Genomic DNA, 24,684 nt, shown 5'->3' on the forward strand with positions numbered 1-24,684 from the left:
CAAGGTACAAATGTGCTCTTCACAATGTAGATGATAAAGTACCCCATCTTTCTCTATGATGATTACTTCTAATTAGCAATTTGATACAACCTAGCATCCTCTGGGAAATCTAGGAAGAGAGTCTCATGAAAGATGGATTACATAGTGTTGGCCTATAAGGGTAGGTCTGTGGAGCATTGTCTTGAATCTGTTCATTGAGATGTGAAAAAGTGCCCATTGGGGGCAGCAGCATCCCCTGGGCTTGGGTCCTGGACTGTGTAAATGTAGAGATGGGGCTAAGCATTATGTCGTCATTGCTCTCTCCTTTTGACCATGGATGTGATGTCATTGGTACTCTAAGTTCCTGCTGCTGTGACCTCCCTGCAATAATAGGCTATAGCCTGGAATTGTGAGCTAAAACAAAGCCTTTCTCCTCTAAGTTTTTTTTGGGGGGTGGGTAGAAATGAAATAAGAACACTCCTATCACCATCACAGACATCACTTGTGCAGCTTATGAAGGCGTCTTAGAGGTGCTGGGGTTTCATGGAGCCCCATCATGCATTCAAGACTGGGAGGGAAAGAAAGACTGAATCCCAGATACCAGCACAACATGTTTACCTAACTCTGAGGCACAAGCAACCCCAGCCCCTCTCAACACACATGCATGCATGCACGCATCCGCATCCACATACGCACACGCACACGCACACACCACCACCCACCACCAAAGGAGGATCAGTAAAGAGTACATGCTCGTGGCTTATTCCCAGATGTTGGAGCTGTGGTCCCCACTTTGTATGGAAGGAAAAGTGGAGCCAGAGCCGACTGGTGCTGTAAGCCAGACACAAAGGGGTCCTGTCTGCGCTAATGTCTCTGTTGGTTTTATGAGCATCATTCCATGCCCTGCTCTGCTAATAAGAATAAAAAGAGGCACACATTACCTGTCTCTTCCAGTCTGGCTGGCTTTAGCTTGGTGAGATTGAATTTCCAGGAGCTCTGTGATGGGATTGTAGCTTTGTGTTCTGTTTCTTCCCCCATTTCTTGGGTCCTTTGAAACAAAGTGACATTATTGAATGCTCCCTCAGGCACCTGTGTGTGAATGCATACATCACACACAAACACACACACAGATACACAAACGCGCAGACACAATGTACACACGGTACACTTTTTCAGTCAGAATCAGGAGCAGGTATCTTATGCAGTTGTTACCATAGATTGTCTGAGCCTGGCCCTGACAGTCCCCCTAACAAGCCAGGTCCAGCCAGCAATCTAATTAAAGGTACCATTAATGGTGACAAACAGAAGAGGGAGATTTTTGAATATAATAGCCTCCCTGGGAAGAGGTCAGAAGGGGTCCAGTGAACCTGCAAGTCCATCTCCAGGGTCATGATGTGAGTTTTAGGTTTAAATAGAGGGTATGCATATAGCAAGATGTGGTCCCACCCATCCCTGACCCCTCATTTTCTAGGTTTCAGTCTCTCCTGCAAGGTGGTCTGATAAGTAGTCAGAACTGCCTGGCCCCAGGGCCCCAGCTTTTCCTTTCCTTAGCATGAGACTCCTGGAGAAAGTCCATTGTTCCAATAATCTGGTAGCTGAAGGGAGAGGTGAAGTGTTTTTTTTTTTTTTGGAATAGCTTCCCTCCTGTCCAGATGATTATAGTATCAGACAAGGACAACATTGACCTACCCACCTCTGGCCACAGACCCGCTCCTCACTCTTGTCTGTTCAATGTTAAGGATACAGGCTGAAGTTGACAGTGATAGCTGGGCCATGTAGAGAGTCCACAGGAGGAATGTGGGACTCTGCAACAGACAGCATCATAAATAGGAAATGTACCCCCAGATGGTGATGCTATTTGGGGAAAGTTATGGAAACTTTAGGAAGTGAGACCTAGTTAGAAGATGTAGGTCACTGGGGGCAGGGAATTGGGCCTGGGATCTAGTGGGTATGTTTATGCCTGGTCCCTTTGTGTCTCACTCTCTGCTTCCTGGTTAGCTGAGAAGTAAAGAACTCTCCTCTGTCACACACATCTGCCACCATGATTTTTTCCCCCAGATATGTGGGTTCAAGTGATCATAGGTTGACCCTGTAAAATGATGAGCCAAAAGAAATCTCCTCTCGTCTGAAGTCTTCTGATCATGATGATGACAAAATTTACTAATATGGAAGGTGTACTAGGTACTTTGCTTATTACTGGGACAACTGTCTGATAAAAAGCAACTTGGTGACAGGAGGGTTTATTTCTGGTCACATTTTGATAGTACAGTCCATCTGATAGGGAAGGCACCATGGCGGGAGTGTGAGGCAGTTGGTCACATTGCATCCACAATCAGGAGGGACAGGGGGGAGGGGACTGCTGGTACTCAGCTCACTTTCTCTCTTTCAGTCTAGGACACCAACCCATGGAATTATGCCACCAACAGTGTACAGTTATTCCCACTTCAATTAAGTTGATCTAGAAACATCTTCAAGACAAGCCCTGAGATATATATATAGAGTCTAGATGGTTCTAGAGACTGTCATGTTGACAATATTAACCATTATGGAAGAGAACTACCCTGTTTGGTGTTATCACCACCCTCAGAAAATGTTCAAAATTATGTGAGGATGATATGATGTGGGAGATGAACCCATGAGAAGGAGTAGTCCAGAGAAAGAGAGGTTCAATGGGCAACCGTCTATCCACAACTCCAGCCATGAGCCCTGTCACTATCTCACATGATCTTCTATCCTATGGACTATTCTGTCACTAAGTATAAAAATGTCACTCTCAAGACTGGAAAGAGATAACACTTCTCCCACTGTCCTAGCTAGCTTTAACTATCAGCTTGTCACAGTTTGGAGTCATTTGATTAAAGAGTCTCACCAGAAGAATGGCCTAGGTCATATTGGCCTATGGTCATGTCGGCAGGGGCACTGTCTTGATTGTTAATTGATGTCAGAGGGCTCAGCCCACTGTGGATGACACCATTCCCTGGGCAGTGGTCCTGAGCTGTATATATCTATATATCTATATCATATCTATATCTATATCTATATCTATCTATATCTATGCCTGAGAGTGAGATAGCAGCATTCCTTCACGGCTTCTACTTCAAGTCGTTGCCCTGACTTCCTTCAGTGATGGACTGTAACCTGGAGATGTCTACAAATTAATCCTTTCCTCCCCTAAGTTGCTTTAGATCAGAGTGTTTGATCACAGTAACAAAAAGAGAAACAAGAACACCCACTTTTGACGCTGGGGTCTGGACCAGCTGTCTTGAAACACTTTGGGAGATCCTGCCTGTGCATCCTGCCATTTCCAGAGGCTGGAGTCAAGCTGCATGAAGTTCTGGCGTTTGTCGGTGCTCTCTGCCATGATAGAGTTTTTTTTTTTTTTTTTTTTTTTTTTTGTTTTTGTTTTGTTTTGTTTTTTTGTTTTGTTTTGTTTTGTTTTTTCAGTGTATGTGGGACTGGGCATGGAAACTTGTGCTGATGACTAAAAATGCAGACGAGAAATTTGGATTTGATTGAAAACTAGTTTTTATTCTATCCAGGGGAGGAAAGGAGAGGCTGGAGGGGAGGGCAGATTAATAAGGTATGTAAGAGAACACCGGCTTCCTGTTCTCTCAAAGTCTTTAACGATGTTCGTGGATCCACAGAAGGGAGGGCTGGTAGGAGCTGCGGGGGCCTCATAGCCAACCCAGCTCATTTTACACAGGAGCAAATTGAGACCTCTGGTTTTGGCTGCCGACATAATTAGCTACTAAGCCTGGCCAGGAGCCTGGAGTCGTTGCTCACAGGCTGGTCTCTCTCTCTCTCTGCTGGATCCACATGTGTTTGCAGAAAGCATTCTACATGATGAGCTAGCATTAATAACCGATTAAAAATTACTAGTAATACATGGTTCTTATTTTTTTAAGATTTATTTTCAATGACATATATGACTGTATGTCTATGGGTAAATACATGCACACAAGTACAGGTGCCCCTGGAGGCCAGGGGAAGATGTTGGATGTCCTGGAGCTAGAGTTATAGGTGGTTGTTAGTCATCCAACCTCAGTGCTGGGAGTTGAACTTGGGTCCTCTGCAAGGGCAGCAAGCACTCTTAACTGCGGAACCATCTTTCCAGCCCCATAATTCTCTTTTATTATTTTTAATTTAATCCTATTTAGTTTTATTGAATGTGTATGGTGTTTTGCATGTGTGTGTATCTGTACACCGCTCCTATGCCTGGTGCCCACAGAGGCCAAAAGAAGGTATCAGATTCTTGGAACTAGAATTGCAAACAGTTGTGAGCTGCCATGTGGATACTGGGACTTGAACCCAGGTCCTCTACAGGAGCAGCCAGTGCTCTTAACCACTGAACCATCTCTGCAGCTTCTCAGTCCTATAATTTAATATTTAATCTGTTGAGACTGGTGCATTTGTAATTAATTAGTCTTGCTAGCCCTCTGTCTAGCGCCCCCTACAGTATGGGTGGGGAACACATGGAGATGAAAGAAGTCTGTGATGAGACAGTTGAGAGAAAACATAATTTCTTTCTTGTCTTTACTTTATGTGTGTACGCGTGTGCACATTGCACGCGCACTGGTGTGCATGTCTGGGTGTCCTGCGCTCTCTCTCTCTCTCTCTCTCTCTCTCTCTCTCTCTCCAGGGTCTCTCACTACACTTGCATCTAGGCTGGTGGCCAGCAAGCCTCAGTCATTCTTCAATTTTGCCTCCATACAGTGCTGGGGCATGCCGGATGTCACGTGGAAGGGATGAACGGCTTGCTCAATAGTTAGCAGATTGAGAGACAGGCATAGCTGTGGCCAGCGAAGACATTTTTTCCTGGAATCCGTGTAAGCTGCCTGGTTTGCAACTAGCAACCATACGCAGCCTCTGTACAAGAGAATCATTTGTGAAGAGTCTCGGGGAGAACTCACCTAGATTAAGTGTTGGCCGGTGGGCGTGTATGGGGGGGGGATTGTTAATTGGTAATTGATTGCTGATTGTTAATTGATGTGGGAAGACGCAGCCTGCTGTGGGTGGCACCATGGCATGGGCTGGACCCTGAGCTATAGAAGACTGGAGAGAGCCAGCTGAGCATAGGTAGCAGTCAGGTAGCTCGGGCACATTCGTTTCTCTGTGCTGTTGACTGTAGACACGTCTAGCTGCTGGAGTCTCCCCTTGACTTTACTGAGTGATGGACCTTGACCTGGAGCAGTGATCCCAAACAAATCCCTTTCCTCTCTTACTTTGTTTTTGGTCAGGGTGCTTTGTGATGGCAACAGGAAGGAAATTAGAAGTGATCTCTAAGGATGAGTGTGTCTTTGGGGAGGAAGGAGGAAAGAAAGGAAGTTGTTTGAGGAAGAATCTCAGGATGGAAGACTATAATCACCCGGGAAGCAGCCCTAGGGATGCCAAAGTCCAAATCCCCTGGAATTCCAAATGCTTCTTTGGAAAGAATTCTTTGGCGTAATCGAGTTAAGGATCTTGAAATGTGAGATTGTCTTGGATGGTCTGGGTGGTCCAAATCCAAATCCAAATCCAATGCAAATGTTCAGATCAGAGGGCAGTGGGTTGATAGGAATATAAACAGTTGCAGGCACTATAGAAATCGATATGAAAGGTCTTCCACAAATGAAAGGCAATAGCTGGGGGGGTGGCTCAGTGGTTAAGAACACATACGGTTCTTCCGGAAGACCCAACTTTGATTCCCAGGGCCCACATGAGGTAGCTTGCAGCTGCCTGTCATTCCAGCTCAAGCCGATCAGGTGCTCCCTCGGGACTCCTATGGCACCTGTGTGCACATATGCCTCCCACCCCACATATTCATAACTTATGATCTAGCATTAGGACTCCTGGGTATCTGCCCAAAGGAATGAACATTGAAGTCTGTGGACCACTAGTCACAATAGCTTGAATAGTGACCCAGTCTCTATGGGCATAAATGATAGATATGATAGAGTGTTACACTACCTTAACGAAGAGTTGAGTTATGTATTTGGAGGGAGCTGAAGGCTGAGTGAAATAATCGGGACCGGGAGAGACAAATATCATGGACTCGGGTACTCACGTTGAGCAGCCAGCACTCTTAACCACTGAGCCTACTCGGCAGCCTCCCTACGCTGGATTTATTGGAGCAACTCCAACTGCTGCAGATCCAGCCTTCTTTTGATACACGGGATGGACCTCTCTTCTTTAAACGCTGATCTCAAATTTCTCATGCCTTGCAAGGGGAGTGGGGAGAGACATGGTGGGAAATGTTCACTCGACCTAGGACTGCCAGCTTTGGGGGCTCCGGGGGTGTGGGGGGTGGGGAGAGTAGGTATAACCCAGAGTAAAGCGTGGGAGACTTCCTGCCATTTGAAATGGAGCCTAGCCATAGCAGAGCCGAGTTCTTTTCCAGACCAGGGAGAAAGCGATTAAAGTCGTTTCAAACCTCTGTGACATTCCTATTGAGCTGGGGCTGTTTATAGTCATAAAACAACTGCAGATTAGAAGGATGAAATAGAAACAGTGGGATTCTCACCTCCTGTCCTCTGAGGTTATTAAACACTGCGTGTCGCCAGCAGCAGCAGGGGGACGCTCACACACTTTCCCCCTGACCCTGTCATTTCTGCAAAACTCACACAGCCGCTCCCTCCACCGAGGCAATTTTCTGCTGGGATCCCCACCCGACCGTTAATGCTGCAGTGTGTGCGGATGTTTAGGGCCATCTGCGTCTTGTTTTCTTTTTTCTCTCCCATCTCTCTCTCCCTCCTTTCTTTCCCTGGCCATTTCTTTCTTCCCGTCTCTTTTCACGTTTTAGTTTATTATTATTATTTGTGTGTGTGTGTGTGTGTGTGTGTGTGTGTGTGTGTGTGTGTGTGTGTGTGAATATGTATGTGGGGGGGCACACACATACTTCGGGGTTCTTCCTCAATCATTTCTCCACTTTATCTATTTGTCTATTTATTATTTTGAGACAGGATTATATGTAGCTCATTGTGGCCTCTACTTTGCTAGGTAGCCTAGGATATCCTTGAACATCTGATCCCACTGCCTCCACCCTTCCTTCTGAGGGCTGGGATTACTACTGGGCATTCCCAGTTTATTCAGTGATGGGAATGGAACCCTGTGGTTCCCTGCATGGCAGGCCAGCACTCTATCAACTGAGCCTCATTGCCACACCCTTTCTTTCTTTCTTAAATTGTTTTTATCACATGTCTAGTCCCAGCAACAAGACAAGCAGCGAGCCTCCTACTGGTACAGCGAGACGCTACCTGTTAGTCACCTGTGGTTTGAGTGCCATGAGGCGGTCACGTGACTGACTGGTGGACTTTCTCTGCTTTTTCCTTGCAGAAATCCGAGAAGCCTTTCGTGTTCTGGACAGAGATGGGAATGGCTTCATCTCCAAGCAGGAGCTGGGTATGGCCATGCGCTCTTTGGGGTACATGCCGAGTGAAGTGGAGCTGGCTATCATCATGCAGCGTCTGGACATGGACGGTGAGACCTGCTTAGTACCGCCAAGCTGCGCCTCCCACCTCAGTCCCTGGGCTTGGGATGTGTACAATCTCGGCTCAGTTTACACGTTAGGAATGGAAACTTGAACTTGATCTGGGTTTGTCCAGCAGGGCTGTGTGAGCAGGGATGGTTTGGGACAGTTACAGGAATAGATGAAGCTGATTTGGTTGGTGGAATAATTAGACTCCCCTTTCCTTCTCCTCTCATTTTATTTATTTTCCCATTTTCAAGGGTAGAGAGCTCAGTGGTTAGGAACACATGCTCTTCCAAGAAGGTTCTGTTTTTAGCACCCATGTTGGATGGATCCCCACCATCTATCACCCCTGCTCTAGGAGGACTTAACATCTCTGACCTCTGTCAGAAGCTACACTAATGCACACACATGCACGCACGCACGCATGGACACACACACAGAGACTTATAAATAATATAAATCTTACCTTTCCATTTCCATGCATGCGGTGTGCATGTATGTGTGTGTTTGTTTGCATGTGTGTATCTGCATGTGTGTGGAGGCTTCAGGATGATGTTTGGAATCATCTTTGATTGCTCTTCTACCTTGTTCACTGAGGCAGGGTCTCTGAATCAAACCCAGAGCTCCTAACATACCTAGTCTAGCTAGCTACATGCCATGGGAATCCCATCTTCACCTCTGAGTCTAGAATTACAGGCCACAGCACCCCACGCATATTTTATGTGGGTCCCGGGGATTCAAACTCTGGTGCTCATGCTCGGGGGGCAAACACTTCACCACTGACCCACCTCTCTGGTCCCCTACCTCCCGTTTTAAAGGCAGCTTGTGTGTGTTTGCACACATGTATACATGGGTTTGCACATGTGGGTATATGAGCACATTTGAGAGTGTATGTGTAGAGGTCGGAGGTCAATCCTGAGTGTCATTCTTTAGGCACCACCCACCTTAGTTTTTGAGACAGGGTCTTTCATTAGGACTGAAGATTCATGACTGGGGACCATTCTTCATGGGATCTTCCTGTCTCCACTTCTCCAGTGCTGGGATTACAAAAATGTGCTTCTATGCCTATGGCTTTACTTTTTTTAAACTTTTGTTCTGGTGACCTGTACTTTATTGACTGAGCTGTCCTCCTGGTCCCCAAAACATGGCTGTACCCTGGGAGCTTAAACTGTCACCACCACCTCAAAGGCAGCAAAACTGGTAGGAGATTCTCCTTTCTCCCAGAGTTGTTACTACTTGAATAATCTTGGGGAAGTGCCTTATAAATCTTGTTGAGTTTCAGGAACTTCCTGAGACTTGTAAGTTTCATTTATTTTCTGGGTCTTAAGAGCCCCCCCCTCCAGAAAGGAGTGTTTGAGTGAGGAAGAAACAGCACCATAAGCCAGATAAAAAGACAACTGTCGCAGTTGGGCCTGTTGGTCCAGGTTTGTCATTCCAGCTATCTGGGGGTTGAGGGAAGGAGACAGCAGAGACACAGTTTTCTTTGTGGAAGAGCAAGCTGTCCAAGGTGTCTTTGAATGAGAAATGATCCCCATAGGCTCATGTATTTGAATACTTGGTCCCCAGTAGGTGGTGCTGTTTGGGGAGGTTATAGCACCTTTAGGAGGTTGGAGCCTTGCTGGAAGACTTACATCACTTGGGATCTGCTTTGAAAGCTTATAGCTCTGCCCCATTTCCAGTTCACTCTGCTTCCTGTTTGTGGTTCAAGATACAATCAGTCAGCTTCCTGCTCCCATACTATGTCTGTCTGCTTCCATGTCTTCCCACCATGATGGGCTCTTATCCCTTAGAGCCACAAGCCCAAGCAAACTCTTTCAAAGGTCGCTTTGGTTCACAGTGTCTCATCACAGCCAAAGGCAAGTTGCTAAAACACCTGCCTTCACGTTCCTGGTTTGAGCTCCCTCCCCGACTTTCCTCCACGACAGACTGTGACCTGACAGTGTCAAGATGAACAAACCACTTCCTCCTCTAAAATGTCTGTGATCCGAGTGATTTGTTTTTGTATTTCATCACAGCAACATAAAGGAAACCAGAACAATCCAGCAGGGGACTACTTGCATGGTCTCTATGCCAGTTTTAAGTTTGGCTTTCTCCTGTTCCCCTGCAAGATGTGTTAGGAGGACAGGGACAATGGAGGTCACGTGGCGAATGAATAAAGTACAGCTGTGGATGTCTAAACTGTCTCTATGGATGGTGACTTGCTGGGTCTCTGCAGGCCTGATGCGATGATGTTTTCTATTGTAGCAATAGTTCTGAAATGCTGGGGCCAAGAGCCTGCATCAAAACCTCTCTTCCATTTCTCCTATCCTCTTTTCAGAGCCCCGCCCCCCCCAGGACAGTTTCCTACTTCATGCTTTGTTGTTTTATTTTATTTTGTCTTTTTTTTTTTTCTGGAGACAGGGTCTTGTCACATTGTATCCCTGGCTGGTCTCAAGTTCATGGTGATCCCTTAGGCCTCAGCCTCTGGAGTCATGGGGCTACAGGCGACACACCGAGGAACCTGCCTTACTAAAAAGTTATTGAGTGTCAATGTTTCTAGATCTAAGAAGCTGTTGGTGTCTTTTAGTTTACAAATTCTTGGGGCTAGAGCCATCGCTGATGGCTCAGCAGTTAAGAATGCTTGCTGCTCTTGCAGAAGACCTGAGTTTGGTTCCCAACATCCACACTGGGCAGCCCATAACCACCCGTAACTCATGTACACATATCTCCATACAGACAGAAACACACATAAATAAAATATTTAAAAAATACTTTGGGAGGGTTTTTTTTTTTTTTTTTTTTTTTGGTTTTTCGAGACAGGGTTTCTCTGTGTAGCTTTGCGCCCTTCCTGGAACTCACTTTGGAGACCAGGCTGGCCTTGAACTCACAGAGATCCGCCTGCCTCTGCCTCCCGAGTGCTGGGATTAAAGGCGTGCAACACCACCGCCCGGCTGAGAGGGGTCTTTTTGTTTTAGCAGAATCTTGCTCTAAGCACCAGCTAGTCTTGAACTTAGGGCAGTTTTACTGCTTTAGCCTCTTAAGTGCTAGAATTCTAGGGATACACCAACAACACCAACATACTCTGCCGGGGTAAACATTTCAACCAATACCTCTGTGAAATTAAGATAGTTTTATCGGTTTTTAATTGTTTTTTAAATTTTATTTTGAGACAAGGTCTTTGTCCTAGTATTGTGAAAGTTGCTATTTGAAAAGGTGTGCGTGTGCGTGTGCGTGTGCGTGTGTGTGTGTGCGTGTGCGTGTGTGTGTGTGTATGTGTGTCTATCTGTCTGTCTATCTTACTGATATAAATACCTGACAAAAGCAACTGAAGGAATGAATTTATTTTAATTTTGGCTCACAGTCCACCCTGAGAAAGGGTGGTAAAAAAAAGTGTGAGGCAGCTGGTCACATGACATCCACAGTCAGGGAGCAGAAAGAGAGATGAATGCTGGCACTCAGCTCACTTTCTCCTTTTTACTCAATCCAGGACCCCACTCTGTGGGGTTGGGGCCACCTACATTTAGGATATGTCTTCCTGCCTTGGTTAACCGAATCTAGAAGCTCCCTCATAGACACGCTCAGCAGTGTGTTGTCTCCTAGATGACTCTAGATCCTATGACGTTGACAACCAAGATGAACCATCACACCTAATGGGCCAATACTGTATTAACTGCTCCATTCCAGCCCACAGAGCATTTTCATGATACTGCAGACCCTGTCTGATTGCATAAGGCTTGGAGCCCCGTAGGACCCTGTGTGGGGACGTTCTCCAGGGAGCTCAGGAAGACATGCTCAGTCATTCGCTTCATCTTCTGTATGAGAGATTCTTGATTTTTACTAGTTGACTAGCCATTTGTCATAATCCTATGAATTCTGCTGGCAGACCATTGAAGCAAATATTTGGAGTGTTTCTACCAATTTATTGAACCAGAGACTTATCTAACCAGGCATTTCACAGAGGCCGACCAGGTAAAAATACTTTTGATTTGATTTCATTTTACTGAATTTTGGGCTCTGGTACTTCTGGAGACAAAGAGTTCTCTTCTGAACCTCAGGCTATCCTGGAACTCACTCTGTAGCCTAGTCTCTTCTCGAACTTGCAGGCTTCCTGGATTACCTCCCCAAATCTGTACCCTCATGCCTAGCCTATATTGATTTACTTTTAAAGGCTTATTTCATTTTTATTTATGTGTGTATGAGTGTGTGTGTTGCTGCCCATGGAGTCAAAACAGGGTGTCCAATCCACTAGAGGTGGAGTTCCGGGTGGGTGTGTACCACCATGTGGGTGCTGGAAACTGAACCCCAGGTTCCTCAAGAGCAACACATGCTCTTAACCACCAAGTCATCTCTCTAGCCCCTTATTTATTTCGCTATTACGTTAATAGAGTAGCTTATTTATTTTCCAACAATGTCATACATGCAAACAATGCGTCTTGATCATAGGCGCTCCACCTTGCCCCTCCCATTCCTCCCGATAGCCTCTGGCATGTCACCCTCCTCCCTTCATGTCCCCTCTCTTTCTCCCCCAGAGTCTAATCAGTGCTGCCCATAGGATTGTTGGCCAATGTTGTTGGCGGTTATCTTGTGCAAGTAACTACATTAATTTTTTTTTTTAAGGCACGAGCTTCCTTAAAAATTAATTTTTTTTCTGGAAAAATGTACTGCTAATTACACGAGAATAATGACTAAATGTGAAAGGGGTAAAGTTTAAAAAAAAATGCCCAGTTGGAGGGGGAAATGTGTGTCTTTAGGCATTTTATTACTAAAGCTGGGACAGGAAGTTTCTGGGCTGCCAAGTTCTGGAGATGGATGGATTGACTGTTCTCTTAATGAGGCCCTTTGAGCCAATCTGCTTTTCAGAAATTAGAATGTAGTTTTATATTCGTCCCTCCTCATTTCTGGACCTGAGTGTCTGCCATAGTAATTCAATCCCAGGTTGACTCTGACTTTGTTCCTCTTTGAGGTGGAGCATGTGGGACGGCAGATATTTTTATGGGGGTGATGCCAAAACATACATAAGTAAAATAAAATAGAAAGGGCCGGGGAGATAAGTTGTATCATTAATGCGCTTGCCTAAAATTTGTGTTTGCAGGATAAACACTAATTGGTCCGGATTTATTAACTGTTCGTAGTTCATTTAAAAATTGTAACTTTTAAAGGGGCTGGGATGAGAGATCGTTAAGAAAAAGTGATTATCAGGCAAGCATAGGCACCCAAGTTCAATCCCAAGAACCCATTAAAAAAGAAATAAAACTAAAATGATACAGTGGTGCACAATTGTAATCCTAGTACTGAGGACACAGAGACAGGTGGATCCTTGGGGGTCACTGGCCTGTCGGCCTAGCCTATTTGGATGCATCCAGCAAGAGATCCTATTGAGAGAGAGAGAGAGAGAGGAAAAGAAAAGAAAAAATGGATGGTATTTGAGAAACAGCTGAGGTAGTCCTCTAGACGAATGGACACACACACACACACACACACACACACAGATAAAAGTGAGTGTTTGGGGAGGGCCTAGGTTTCATAGTGTAAGATGACCACATCCCTCTGGCTCTAGACTCCGACACCCGAGACAGCAGGAAATGTGGACATGATTAAGAGCAATTCTGCACCCCCACACCCGCCATATTTTTCTGGGGTGCCTGCTGATTCGCCCGACAATGAGGTCATGCCTTGAGCACGAGGCCTCGCTGGAACTGACTGAGCTAGTCTGTGCCTGCCAGATCATCACATATGGTTTTCATCAGGGGTTCCCAGGCAGCAGGGTGCCTTACCGCTGCCTTCGAACAGTAGCCTCTTTGGATAGGGAAACTTGTTGGATGTCATCCACACAGGCTCAGCCAGACGGTCCCAGAGGGTCGAATGGAAGACCGGCGGGAAGGGTCTGGAATTACTCTCCTGGTCTGCAGCCAGTTGGCTGTCAGTACTGAGACTGACTTGTGTGTGTTTGTGTGTGTGTACATGTGTGCGCATGTCTTGCGTGTTCTAAACTGTTATTCATAATTAAAAACTCAAAAGCTTCTGTGCTTTGCCCAGGGCTTTCTTTGGCTTTTTACTGGAAATGTTCTTTCTTGGACCTTGGACTCCACTCCTCATTCTCACCTTGTGATGAATCATGTTGATTGTCAAGTTGATTGCATTAAAAAAAATGTCTAGGGGTGCATGGGGGTGTGTGGCTCAGTCAGTGAAGCCCTTGCTTCTCAAGCATGGGACATTGGTCTGATCCTCAGAGGCCACATTAAAAAGCCAGGCACAGTAGCACGCATTTGTAATATGAATACTGTGGAGGCGGAGACAGGTGGATTCCTAGGGTTCCCTGGCCAACTAGCCTAATCAGATCAGCACGTTTCAGTACAAGTGAGAGACCCTGTCTCAAAACAGATGGACAGTTGGACATACACACACCCACCTCCCTCCAACAACAAAATGCCAGCCAATGTGTATGGCTTCCTTCAGAAGAACACTGGAGATGATCCTCTGGCCACCACACAAACGTATACACAAATGCACCTGCACACCTGTGTGTATCTTCACACACATGTCCACACAAATACACATACACAAATGCCTAGGACATTAATAAAAGGCGTGTTCGTATGTATTTACAGTAGTGTTTTCGGGGATAGTTGACAGATGAGTAAAAAAATCCTCCTACCACCCCAACTCTGAATGTGGGTGGCATTGTCCCCTGGGCTGAAGCCCCCAACTAAACAAAAAGAGGCAAAAAGGGTAAAGTCAGCTGAGCACAAGTCTCCCCCCCCCCTCTCTCTCCCTCTCTCTCCTTCTCCCTCTCCCTCACCCTTCCCTCTCTCTCTCTCCCTCTCTCTCCATCTCTCCCTCTCCTTGCTTTCTGATCTAGCTAGATGTGAGCAGACAGGCTCCCTCCCTCTCCTTTCTCCATGCCTTCGCCACTGAGATGGACTGTCTACCCTAAAACCACGAGCCAAAATAAGACCTTCCACACTCAAGCTGGTTCTGTCTCGTCTCTGGTTGCAGCAACATGAGCAGTGACATAACATTTGTGAACCCTTATTGGTGAAATTATTACAGCCACTCCACGTAGTTAAAAGGGAGATTTATTTAATGGCATAACTTACAAATGAAGGGATAGGTAGGTTGAGGGTTCTGGGAAAGACGCAATATAGTCCAGCGGTGTTCTCTGGAGAACTCTTCTCAGTCCTCCTCTAGCATCTGGGCTCCCAGCCGAAAGAGAGAGTGATGCATTCCGATCTCGGGTCTTCAGGGTCCTCTCTCGGCCCCGCCTTGTAGGCGTGATAGTTACCAAACCTCAATGGGGGTTGGAACTTCCAAAGCTGGAAGTGCTACCCACTACAAACCCTCCTTGAAGAATTGGCAGAGCAGTCATGTTGAAAACTACCTCAGCTTCTGATCCTAGATACTCAGGGGCCTGGGGCAGGAGCATCCCAAGTTCAAGATCAGCCTGAGCAAGTGTAGAAAATGCAAAGTAAAAGAGGGCTGAGGTTGGAGGTAATTGTTGGAGTGCTAGCTTAGTATACACAAGGTTAGGTTCAGTCACCACTGAAACACACACACACACACACACACACACACACACACACACAGAAAGGGACGGGGGAGAGCGCACTGAATTATTTCATACAAGTGTGTGGAGAATGGCTGCCTTGGAGTTCCTGTGGGCTCTGCATTTCCTCATTCACTTCTGTCAAATCTCAGTCCTCAGAACAGCTGCTATGGCCCCTGCAGGTTTCTCTGGGGCATAAGGAACATGGTATCTTCAAGACTTATGGGATAACTTTTGACTGCTTTCTACATTTCTAGTGGTTTCGACAGGACAAGTTGGTGGTCTAGAGTGAGCCAAACTGGCTTGGAAGAAAGTTCTCTGCAGTAATAGATCCAGCAGCCCATGGCCCTCGTCCCCGCTCACCCGCTCACATTTTGTAACGTAACCCTCTCTCTTCCAAATGGTCCTTCGTTCTCCTGTGGTTAGAGAACAAAGATTCACCTTTGCAAAGAGAATTTGGGGTGGGGTGTGTGTGTGTGTGTGTGTGTGTGTGTGTGTGTGTGTGTGTGCGTGCGTGCGCGCGCCTATGTCCATGTATGTGCATGTGGAGGCCAGAGCAGGATGCTGGGTGTCTTACTCTGTTGCTCTCCACTTCATTGGCTTACGACAGAGTCTGTCACCAAACTGGAAACTCACTGTTTGAGCTAAGCTGGCCGGCCCGTGAGCTCTTAGGCTCCATCTGTCTCCACATCCCAATGTTGGGGTTTAAAGCCACACACAGCTGTGCCTTACTTTTTATGTGGGTTCTTGGGATTCAAACTCGGGTCCTCATGCTTGCACATCCACCACACACATATCCACTGAGTCATCTCTCCGGCTCTAAGTTTCCTCTTTGAGCCAAGCAGAGAATTTGTCTTTCTCCTTCCTGACATATATGGTCTCTCTAAATTCTAAATTCTCTGTCATTCTCACTGCATGATAGGAGTCTGACAATTTATTTTGTCTCTTGATAGGTTTGGAGGTTTCGTTTATTTATGTGTATTTTTGTCTTGAGTTTACAGCTGCCCGAGTGGTGAATTTCATTCAGTTCTGTTCAATCGAAAACCATTTGTCTGATATCCATTATGTATGAACTTGCTTGTTTTTATGGTGAGTAAATTCATTTTGGGGTCAATTTTGAGGCAAACCACTGAGCTCATGAGAAACAGAACCATGGCTGGGTCACAGGAAAAAAGTAGCTGCGAAGTGACAGAATCCCTCTGTGAGTCTCTGTTAGAGTTAGTCTCAGTCATCAGTTTCATGCCCCTGGAAGAAGGAAATCTCAACAAAGGAATTGACCCCATCCGATTGGCCTCTGGGCCTGCCTGTGAGGCATTGTCTTAATTACTAGTTGTTGTTGGAGGGCCCAATCTACTATGGCACTGTTCCTGGGCTGCATTCAGGAAGTTAGCTCTGCAAGCCAGTAAACAGCACTTCTCCATGGTCTCTGCTTCAGATCCTGCCTCCAGGTTCCTGCCTTGAGTTCCTGTCCTGACTTCTCTTGATGATGGTCTGTTACCTGGAAGATGACATAAACATGTCCCTCACCAAGTTAGTTTTGAACAATATTTTATCACAGCAACACAGAAGCAAACTAGGACAGTTACTTATTCATTAAAGTATTCATTATCCCCATGTGCGGTAGCGTATGCCAGTAATTCCATCACTTGGGATGCTGAAGCAGGTCGATTGTGAGTCTGAATTCAACCTAAAGAGAACACTCATGTGCAAACATATGTGCACATATACATGAACAATTTGGTAGCTTTTTTTTAAAAAAATATTTATTTATTTTTAAGGATTTTCTACTTTTTTGTTTTTGAGTTTTTTTGTTTTGTTTTTAGATGGGATCTCATTATGTAGCCCTGGTTGGCCTGGAACTTGCTATGTAGACCAGAAAAGCTTTGAATTCAGAGATTTTTCTGCCTCTGCCTCCTAAGTGCTGAGATTAAAGACATGTGCCACTACATGTTATTTATTTTTAACAATGTGAGTATATGCATGTACATGTGAGTGCAGTACCCATGGAGGCCAGAAGAAGGCATCCAATACCTGGAAGCTGGAATTACAGGTGATTGTGAGCCACCCCATTGGTGCTGGGAACTGAATTTGGTCCTCTGCAAGAGCAATATGTGCCCTTAACCACTGAGCCATTTCTTCAGCCACTGAACACTTCATTGTTTCAAGTCAGTACATAAATATTTTGTTTACTAATGTCTGTTCAATTTATCTTCAGAAACATATGATTTTCCTGCCACTGAACCTAACTAAATACCTGAGAAAAAGCGACTTACAAGGAAAGTTATTTTAGCTCACAGTTTTGAGTGGAAGAGGTATGGATAATCATATTGGGGGCTTGGGGTACAGTTTGTTACATTTCCACAGAGTAAGAACACAGATGGGACAGAAAAGTGGGGTTGCAGGCTACAAAACTCATAGCTCATCTCCACTTCTTCCAGGGATACTCCATCTTTCAAAGGTCACCACCTTTCCCGAACAACACTATTAGCCTGGGACCAAGTGTTCAAAACATGAGCTTCTGGGGCACATTTCATATTGAAACCACAACAGCTAGTATGAAACATAAAAGCTGAAGATAGTGGGTTGCTCGATCTGGATGAGGGGAGAATCTCTTCCACCTTCTTGGGATGTGTAATGGTAATGGATATTCTTGACTTTCATAGTCCCATAATCTTAAGCAATACTTTCTCTGCCACCATGTCCAGAAAGTTCCGCTATCTCGATCTTATTTCTTTTTTCTTGCTGTAAAGGTTAGCTTTAGTTTAGTTTATGTATTTTAGTGTTTGGTTTTTTATTAATTCTTTGAGCATTTTACAAGTGGATATAAATAATATGATCATATCTACCCCTTTTATCCCCTCCAGCTCCCCTAGATTTTTCCCCAACATGTCTACCCGCCTGACTTCCTATCCATCTTTTTTTTACTTTTAAAAATAACCCAGGTAGTCCTGTTAGTGCTGCATGTGTGTGCACAGGTGTGGAGCCACCCATTGGAGCATGGGTAACCTACCAGTGGCCATGCCCTCAACAGAGAACGACTCTTCTTCTCTAGCAACTGTCATTTGACAGTGGCTTCTTAGTCCAGAAGGGTGTGGCTTCAAGAGCCCCTCCCCTTCTTAGATTATTTTTTTCTCGAGACAGGGTCTCACGATGTAGCTCTGGCTGTCCTGGAACTCATTCCATAGCCTAGGCTGGTCTCAGTCTTAAAGAGGTCCACCTGCCTCTGCTCCAGGTGCTGGGATTGTGTACACTACTATGCCCAGACCTTTCTTAGAATGTTTAACAGGCTTGATCCTGTAAAGTGAACTCCAGCTGTGGTGAGCCCACATGTGGCATAGACAGCATCTCATGACACTCCTCTCCGTCTTCTGGCCCTTAAATTCTTTCTGCCTTCTCTTCCGTGATGTTCCCTGAGCCTTGATGATAGGTTAATGAAGATGGCCCAGTTGGGGCTGAGCTCTCATGGTTCCATTTCCTCAGCCTGCTGCCCCAATCATAATGACAGTTGGCCACGTTGAGTTTAAGCAGAACCTGTGACTCCCTGCCAGCTACTCAAGTCAACAGAATTCCTGGTATGTGTACCTGTTGAGTGAGAAACTTTCTCCAATGTCATGCTCTGTCATCCCTGATTTAACACCTCGGGGTCCATATGGACACCCATCCTGGAAGTTTAGACTGACATGTATCATCAATACCCGACAACTTTGTCTTCTTCTGGGAATGTCCCCCCACCCCCCCACCCCCCGGGATGTGGTGGTTCTAGTCTAGCCATGAACTTAGAGATAGTCAAACTTGTCTGTTGGCAATAGAAATAGTCATCCCCTTATAAAGCAATTGCGTAAGCTGGTGGTGCCACAACTTATTCCTGGTCCTTAACCCAAGGGAGCTGTCTGACAGAGCGTCATGGAGATTGGAGGTCTTAATGATATGACTCTGTCTAGAAGGCCCCACTTCAAGTGTCAGGTCCTATTGTGCTCCAGTCAGTACCTGGAGTTTTACATGAGTGAGTTGGTAAATCTGCGATCTCAGTTTTGTAATTCCACAGACTCTTCAATTGAATCTAGAACATGTGTTAGCTACTTTTCTTCTTAACTCTGACCAAATACCAAGGAGCAGTGGGTGGGGGGGTGGGGGTGGGGGAGGGTTTGCTTTGACTCCGGTTCAGAGGGTTCCATCCACCAGAGTGGTGAAGACATGGTGGGATTTCTTGGTAGAGGGGACCTGAAGTGGACATTCTTCACATGGTGACTGACCAAGAAGCAGAGAAAATGGTCCAGAACCAGAGATGGGTGCAGCATTCAAAGCACAGCCCTAGGCTACTATTGAATCACAAGCCCACCTTCCTTTACAGATTCCTTCCTTCTTCCTTCTTTCTTTTCTCCTTACTCCTTATTTCCTCCCTCTCTATAACTCTCTATGCTCTCATTGTTGCTCCTTCCCTCCCTCCCTCCGTTCTTCCCTTCCTCCCTCCTTCCTTCCCTTTCTCCCTTCTTCCTTCTTTCAGTGCTGGGGGTTCAACCAGGATCTTACTCCTTCCCACGATAAGCGAGGCCTCTTCTACTGACTGCTCTCTCAGCATCCTTTTCAGTATCGTTACTCAGAGGACCAGAGCATCCTTTTTAGCCTTTCTCTGGGAGGCCAGTGGCCTGACATGCTAGGCTCTGTTGTTTGGTCCTTTTCAGCTTTTTTTTTTTTTCTGGTCATGGACATCCATGGTCACTTAATGAGGAATCAAGGGAGGAGGAATCAAACAATGTTGGTCTTTTCCAGGACAGCTTGGGAGTCTCCCAGGCCTTGCTTAAGACCTAAAACAATGAGCGGCCCCAATTTGGGCTCATTGCTTGTCATACACACATTGCGATTTCTTTTTCCTGAGGGTCTCATTCCTCATGTGTCCCATTCCTTTTGGTTTTGATTATTCTTAGAACAGATGCAGAGAAATCCACTTTATGTATATGTCACACACACAAAAAAAATGAAAGAATGACAGCCCCCCTCCCTATGAGCTCCGAAAACAAACACTTAAACAATGCTTTACCAAACACCTACTTTTCTAATACCCCACCCTTCAGCCCTCCAAGTCTCAGAAAGAGCAAAGCAGTTAGAACAACTGTCAAATGATGAATACATTCTCTGCTCATTTGCATACATATTCATTAGCTGGCGTTGCCATGGCAACCGTACCTTGCAGAGACAGAGACTTGGGGTTCAGCACGACATCATTTTGGAAAGTGTCTAGAAGCTTTGCACTCCTCCACCAGAGCTTGTCAAGTGAGGGGTATCTTAGGGGGCAGGTGCCTTGTGTCGATTACTAGTCTGTGTTGATTACTAGATACCGATGGGTTCAGGAAAGTCTTCCGCTGGATGGAAGCCCATAGAGTGGCAGTGGCTTTGCTTCCCCGCCTGCCTGTGCCCATAGCAAGATGGCCAGATGCAAAAGCAGGTGGCACAGGCACTTTCTCTTATTTGGAACATTCCCTCCCGAAGGGGGAAGAGACAGCCATCGAACTCGGGACACTCACAAAGAGGCCGCCATAGAACTCAGGAAACCTCCGGACAAGGCTCAGGACTTGAATGAAACAGACTAAGTGCAGAAAGTTACAAGACTGATAGTTTTATAAGCTACGGGAGGGACCCTGTCGGACAATTGCTGAGAAGGGGGTGTTCAGGGGAGTGGCCTGCAGGTTGTGTGCAGGGAGCCCCAGGGATGCTGATATCCTCATGGGCTCACCTAGCAAGACTTGGGTGGCATTGCTTCTTAAGTCTGTCAGTGATGCACTGGTTTGGATGCATGGCTGCTTGCTTCATAGCTCGTCATGGACAGTTACATGACAACAGTGGGAGGCAGTTTCTCAGTGTCATTTATCTCCTTAGACACGCTTCTTTCTGCCTGAGACATACAAATGCATGCACACTACGGACTTTATCTGGATGGTGTTGGGGGACATAGAGTTTAAACAGAGGAGACAGGAGAATGTGGAGTTTTGTTCCCAAGTGGTCCTCTCTATTTTCATTTCTCCTCTTGTTGCTGTAATAAAATACCCCCACGAAAGCAACTTAAGGGAGAAAGGGCCGATTTTGGTTCATAGTTCCAGGTCCCAGTCCATCATCACAGATAAGTAACATCAGGATTTTGAAAGAGCTGGTCACATTGTATCTATGGTCAGGAATCATACACACACACACACACACACGTCTGCTAGGAGACAGAGAGTGGGAGGAAATTCATATGATAACTGCATAGCTCTAACTTGGGATTGTATCGCAAATTTGGAACTTGATACCTTGTGGTACTTTTGACCTTAAATGAGAAGTTTTGGGTACAAACAAAAACAAGCAAAAAACAAACCCTAAATTCTGCATCACAGAATCCTCACATGCTGAAGGAACACGTATTCCTTGTATCAATTACTTTTCCAGTAACTATGACAGAATACCTCACAGAAACACCTTAAAAGAGGGCAGGCTAATTTCATCTCAGTTTCAGAGTGAGCCATGGTCCTTGGCACATTTCTAGGTCTTTTGTGAAACAGAGCATTATGGGAGAATATGGCATGAACTGTTGCAGACAGACCAAAGGGTATGACAGGAAGGTACCCTGTTAAATACACTCCCAAGGACTCATCCTTAGTGACTTACATCCTCTGTCAAGTCTCTACCTCCTGAAGAGAACTTTGCTGTCATAGTTCCATTTTTCTTGCTCTCGTAAAATACCCCGAGAAAAAGAAACCAAGGAGAAAGGATTTATTTCATCTTACAATTCCAGGTTATAGTCTATCATTGTGGGGGAAGTTAAGGCAAGAATTTAAAACTGGTCACCTCACATCCACAGTCAAGAGCAGAGAAAAACATGGGTGCATGTTTATTTGCTTGCTTGCATGTGCTCAGCTTGATTTTTCTACTCAGACAATATAGGACCCTATCCATGCCTAGGGGATGGTGTTGCCCATGGTGGGCTGGATTATACCAGTTCACCAGACTGTCTCCCACAGGCATTCCCACAGTCTGTCTAATCTAGACAACCCTCATTGAGACTCTCTTCCCAGGTGATTCTAGGCTGTGTCAAGTTAACAATGAGAGCCAACCATGACACTTCCCCAATAGCTAGGGACCAAGCATTTAACATAATAGTCTGTGAGGGGCACATCCCTTGGAAAGGAAAAAAAAGGCAGAGAAAATAATCATTCTAAACACTTTTGTGGAGATTCATGAGTCTCAACTGTCGAGAGTAGAGATGATATGTTTACTACTTGGGAGTGCTGTGAAGGACAACAGTGTAGCCATGTCTCTGGAGCATATGTATAACAACTCAACATGGAACCATCCAGAGCCTCATGGGCACAAGGTAATTGGATACATTTTATGGCCTAGAACATATTTTATGTTTTCTGTTCTGGACTCCTGAGGTAGCAACATAAAAAGCAAACCATTGTGTGAGACTTTGCCTGGGGACTGCAACATACCTTCTCGTCCCAGACACCCTAAAGTAATGACTGCACCAAAGGCTGACCTGGTGTACCAATGGGATTTTCTTGGGTCTACTGATGTGAGTATGGGTGAAGGGTCACAGGAGAAGAGCAACTCAGAAACAGCCGCACCTCTGCAGAGCCCACCTTAACACAGATGGTGCCTTCCAAACGCTCCAACTCCAGACCGTTCTGTGCAATTTGCAGTCAGCTGGACAGATCTGGAATAAACCCTTTCCTCCTTGCCTTGCTCTTGGTCATGACGTTTTCTTACAGTATTAGAGAGCAAACTAGGGTAGAGCTTCTCTACAGCTGGGAGGAGCCTTAAAGAATCTTCCAAGAACTAAGAGCTGGGGCAGGGGAGGTGGTGGCACATGTCTTTAATCCCAGCACTCGGGAGGCAGAGGCAGGCTCTGTGAGTATGAGACCAGCCTGGTCCTCAAAGTAAGTTCCAGGACAGCCAGGGCTACACAGAGAAACCCTGTCTCAAAACAAACAAACAAACAAACAAAAACTAAAAAACAAACAAACAAAAAAAAAAAAAAACCAAAACTAAAACCGAACAAAACAGACTTCCAAGTTTCAACTTTCCCATACATGTGACGTTGGCTTGACCTCCCGAGTCTCATGAGCTCCCTGCCCGACTCCTATGGGGCGTGTTTCAACCCAGAGGAAAATACTATATCCATCAATGAATGCCCTAGCGGAAATGTTCTTCCCAGTTAAGAGCAGGAAAGAGACAGGACTGTGATGGCTGTTCTGAATTCATGATATTTCATCAGGCGCTCTGTCTTTGGCTTGTCTAAATGTTGTGATAGCTGTCTGACCAAAGTGGTCCTGACAGAGAGGCTGTCTCCCTCAGAGTGACAGGGTCTTCCCGAAAACCGAACACTGGTGCACAGAATATGATGGATCGGGTCCAGGTGGAGATGCATGAAGATGGTACCGGTCAGTGTCTCTCCTAGGTTTGTTGGTAAATGCTGTCTGGATGGGAAAGGATTTTTTATTTACCCAACAGAAGCCTCTGTGCATCCTTAAGGCCATGATTGGGCTCCCTCCCCTGTTGCTGGCTGCTTTTGCGTTTATTGTATCATTTATAAAATAGCTTATATTGTGATTTGAAAGTGGTTTGAACGAGACTAGCCCCCCAAGGCTTGTATGGCTGAATACTTGGTCCCCAGTTCATGGAAATGTTGGGGTAGAATGAGGAGGTGTGGCTTGGCTGGAGTAGGTGTGCCGCTGTGGGAGGAGATACGTCGTCACTGGGGGTGGGCTTTAAGCTTTCAAAAGCCCACACTAGACCTGGTTTTGCATTCTTTCCATGCCTGAAACTTGCTCATCAGATAGCTAAAGAGCATGAGAGCCCCATGCCTGCCTGCCTGCCACCACGCCGCCTGCCATGATGATCATAGACTAACCCAATGAAGCTGCAAGCCCGCAATTAAGCGCTTTTTTCTTTAAGTTGCCTTAGTCATGGTGTCTCCTCACAGTAATAGAATACCACCTAAGATAGTCCCCCAGAGGTTTGTGCATTTGAACACTTAGTTTCCAACAGATGCTGTTTGGGGAACCTTTACAAGGTGGAGTCTCAGGAGAGGAAGTGGGTCATAGGAGAAAAACAAAGTTTTCTAGGCAAGTGCTACTTTCTGCCCAGTCTCTGTTTCCTGACTATGGATGCCATGTGGCCAACCACTGCCTCATGTTTCCACAGCCATGCCCTCTCTACCATGCTCAGCTGTGTCCATTCTTAAACTATAAGCCCAGATAAGCTTCCCCCCTCTTAAGTTGCTTATCCGATCGCAGTGAAGAGAAGAGAAATAAACACCTTATTTTCCTTGAGCTGAACACTGTTAATGTTCCTATATATACCATGGAATCTCAGGATACAGGGCACTGTTGGACCGTAATGGAGGGTTGAATACAGCCTCCCAGGGGTATCAGGGCCCAATCTTTGCAACCTGTAAATGTTAACTAATTTAGAAAAAGTCTTTGCAAATGTAGTTAAGTCAAACAATCTTGGGTTGAAAATCTTCTTGGTGGCCTTAAGTGTGATAGCAAAACCCTCCTGTGTAACTTAGCTTGCCATTGTAGCAACAAAAATCACTCAAAGAATAGTTGATAGGAGGAAGGATTTGGGCTCTGAGGACTCAGGTGATTATGGCAAGGGTGTCGTATAGCAGAGCAGCTGACATCACAGTATCCGAGCATCAGAGAAGGTCTATGCTCATTGGCTTCCTCCTCCTTCTCATTCTATCCCATCCAGTCCTGTC

General features: G+C 45.7%; 1 protein-coding gene across 4 annotated transcripts in view; it reads left to right on the plus strand.

Moving 5' to 3' along the window:
- Positions 1 to 24,684, plus strand: part of Caln1 (calneuron 1) — a 490,142-nt gene that overhangs the window by 244,634 nt on the left and 220,824 nt on the right. For all 4 annotated transcript variants that reach the window (XM_028870138.2, XM_028870139.2, XM_028870141.1 and 1 more), the window contains one exon: positions 7,291 to 7,434. In XM_028870138.2, coding sequence (XP_028725971.1) covers positions 7,291 to 7,434 — 144 coding nt within the window. The remainder of the gene's footprint in view (positions 1 to 7,290; positions 7,435 to 24,684) is intronic.

Source organism: Peromyscus leucopus, chromosome 23, assembly GCF_004664715.2.
Source record: "Peromyscus leucopus breed LL Stock chromosome 23, UCI_PerLeu_2.1, whole genome shotgun sequence".
Taxonomy (NCBI): Eukaryota; Metazoa; Chordata; class Mammalia; order Rodentia; family Cricetidae; genus Peromyscus; species Peromyscus leucopus.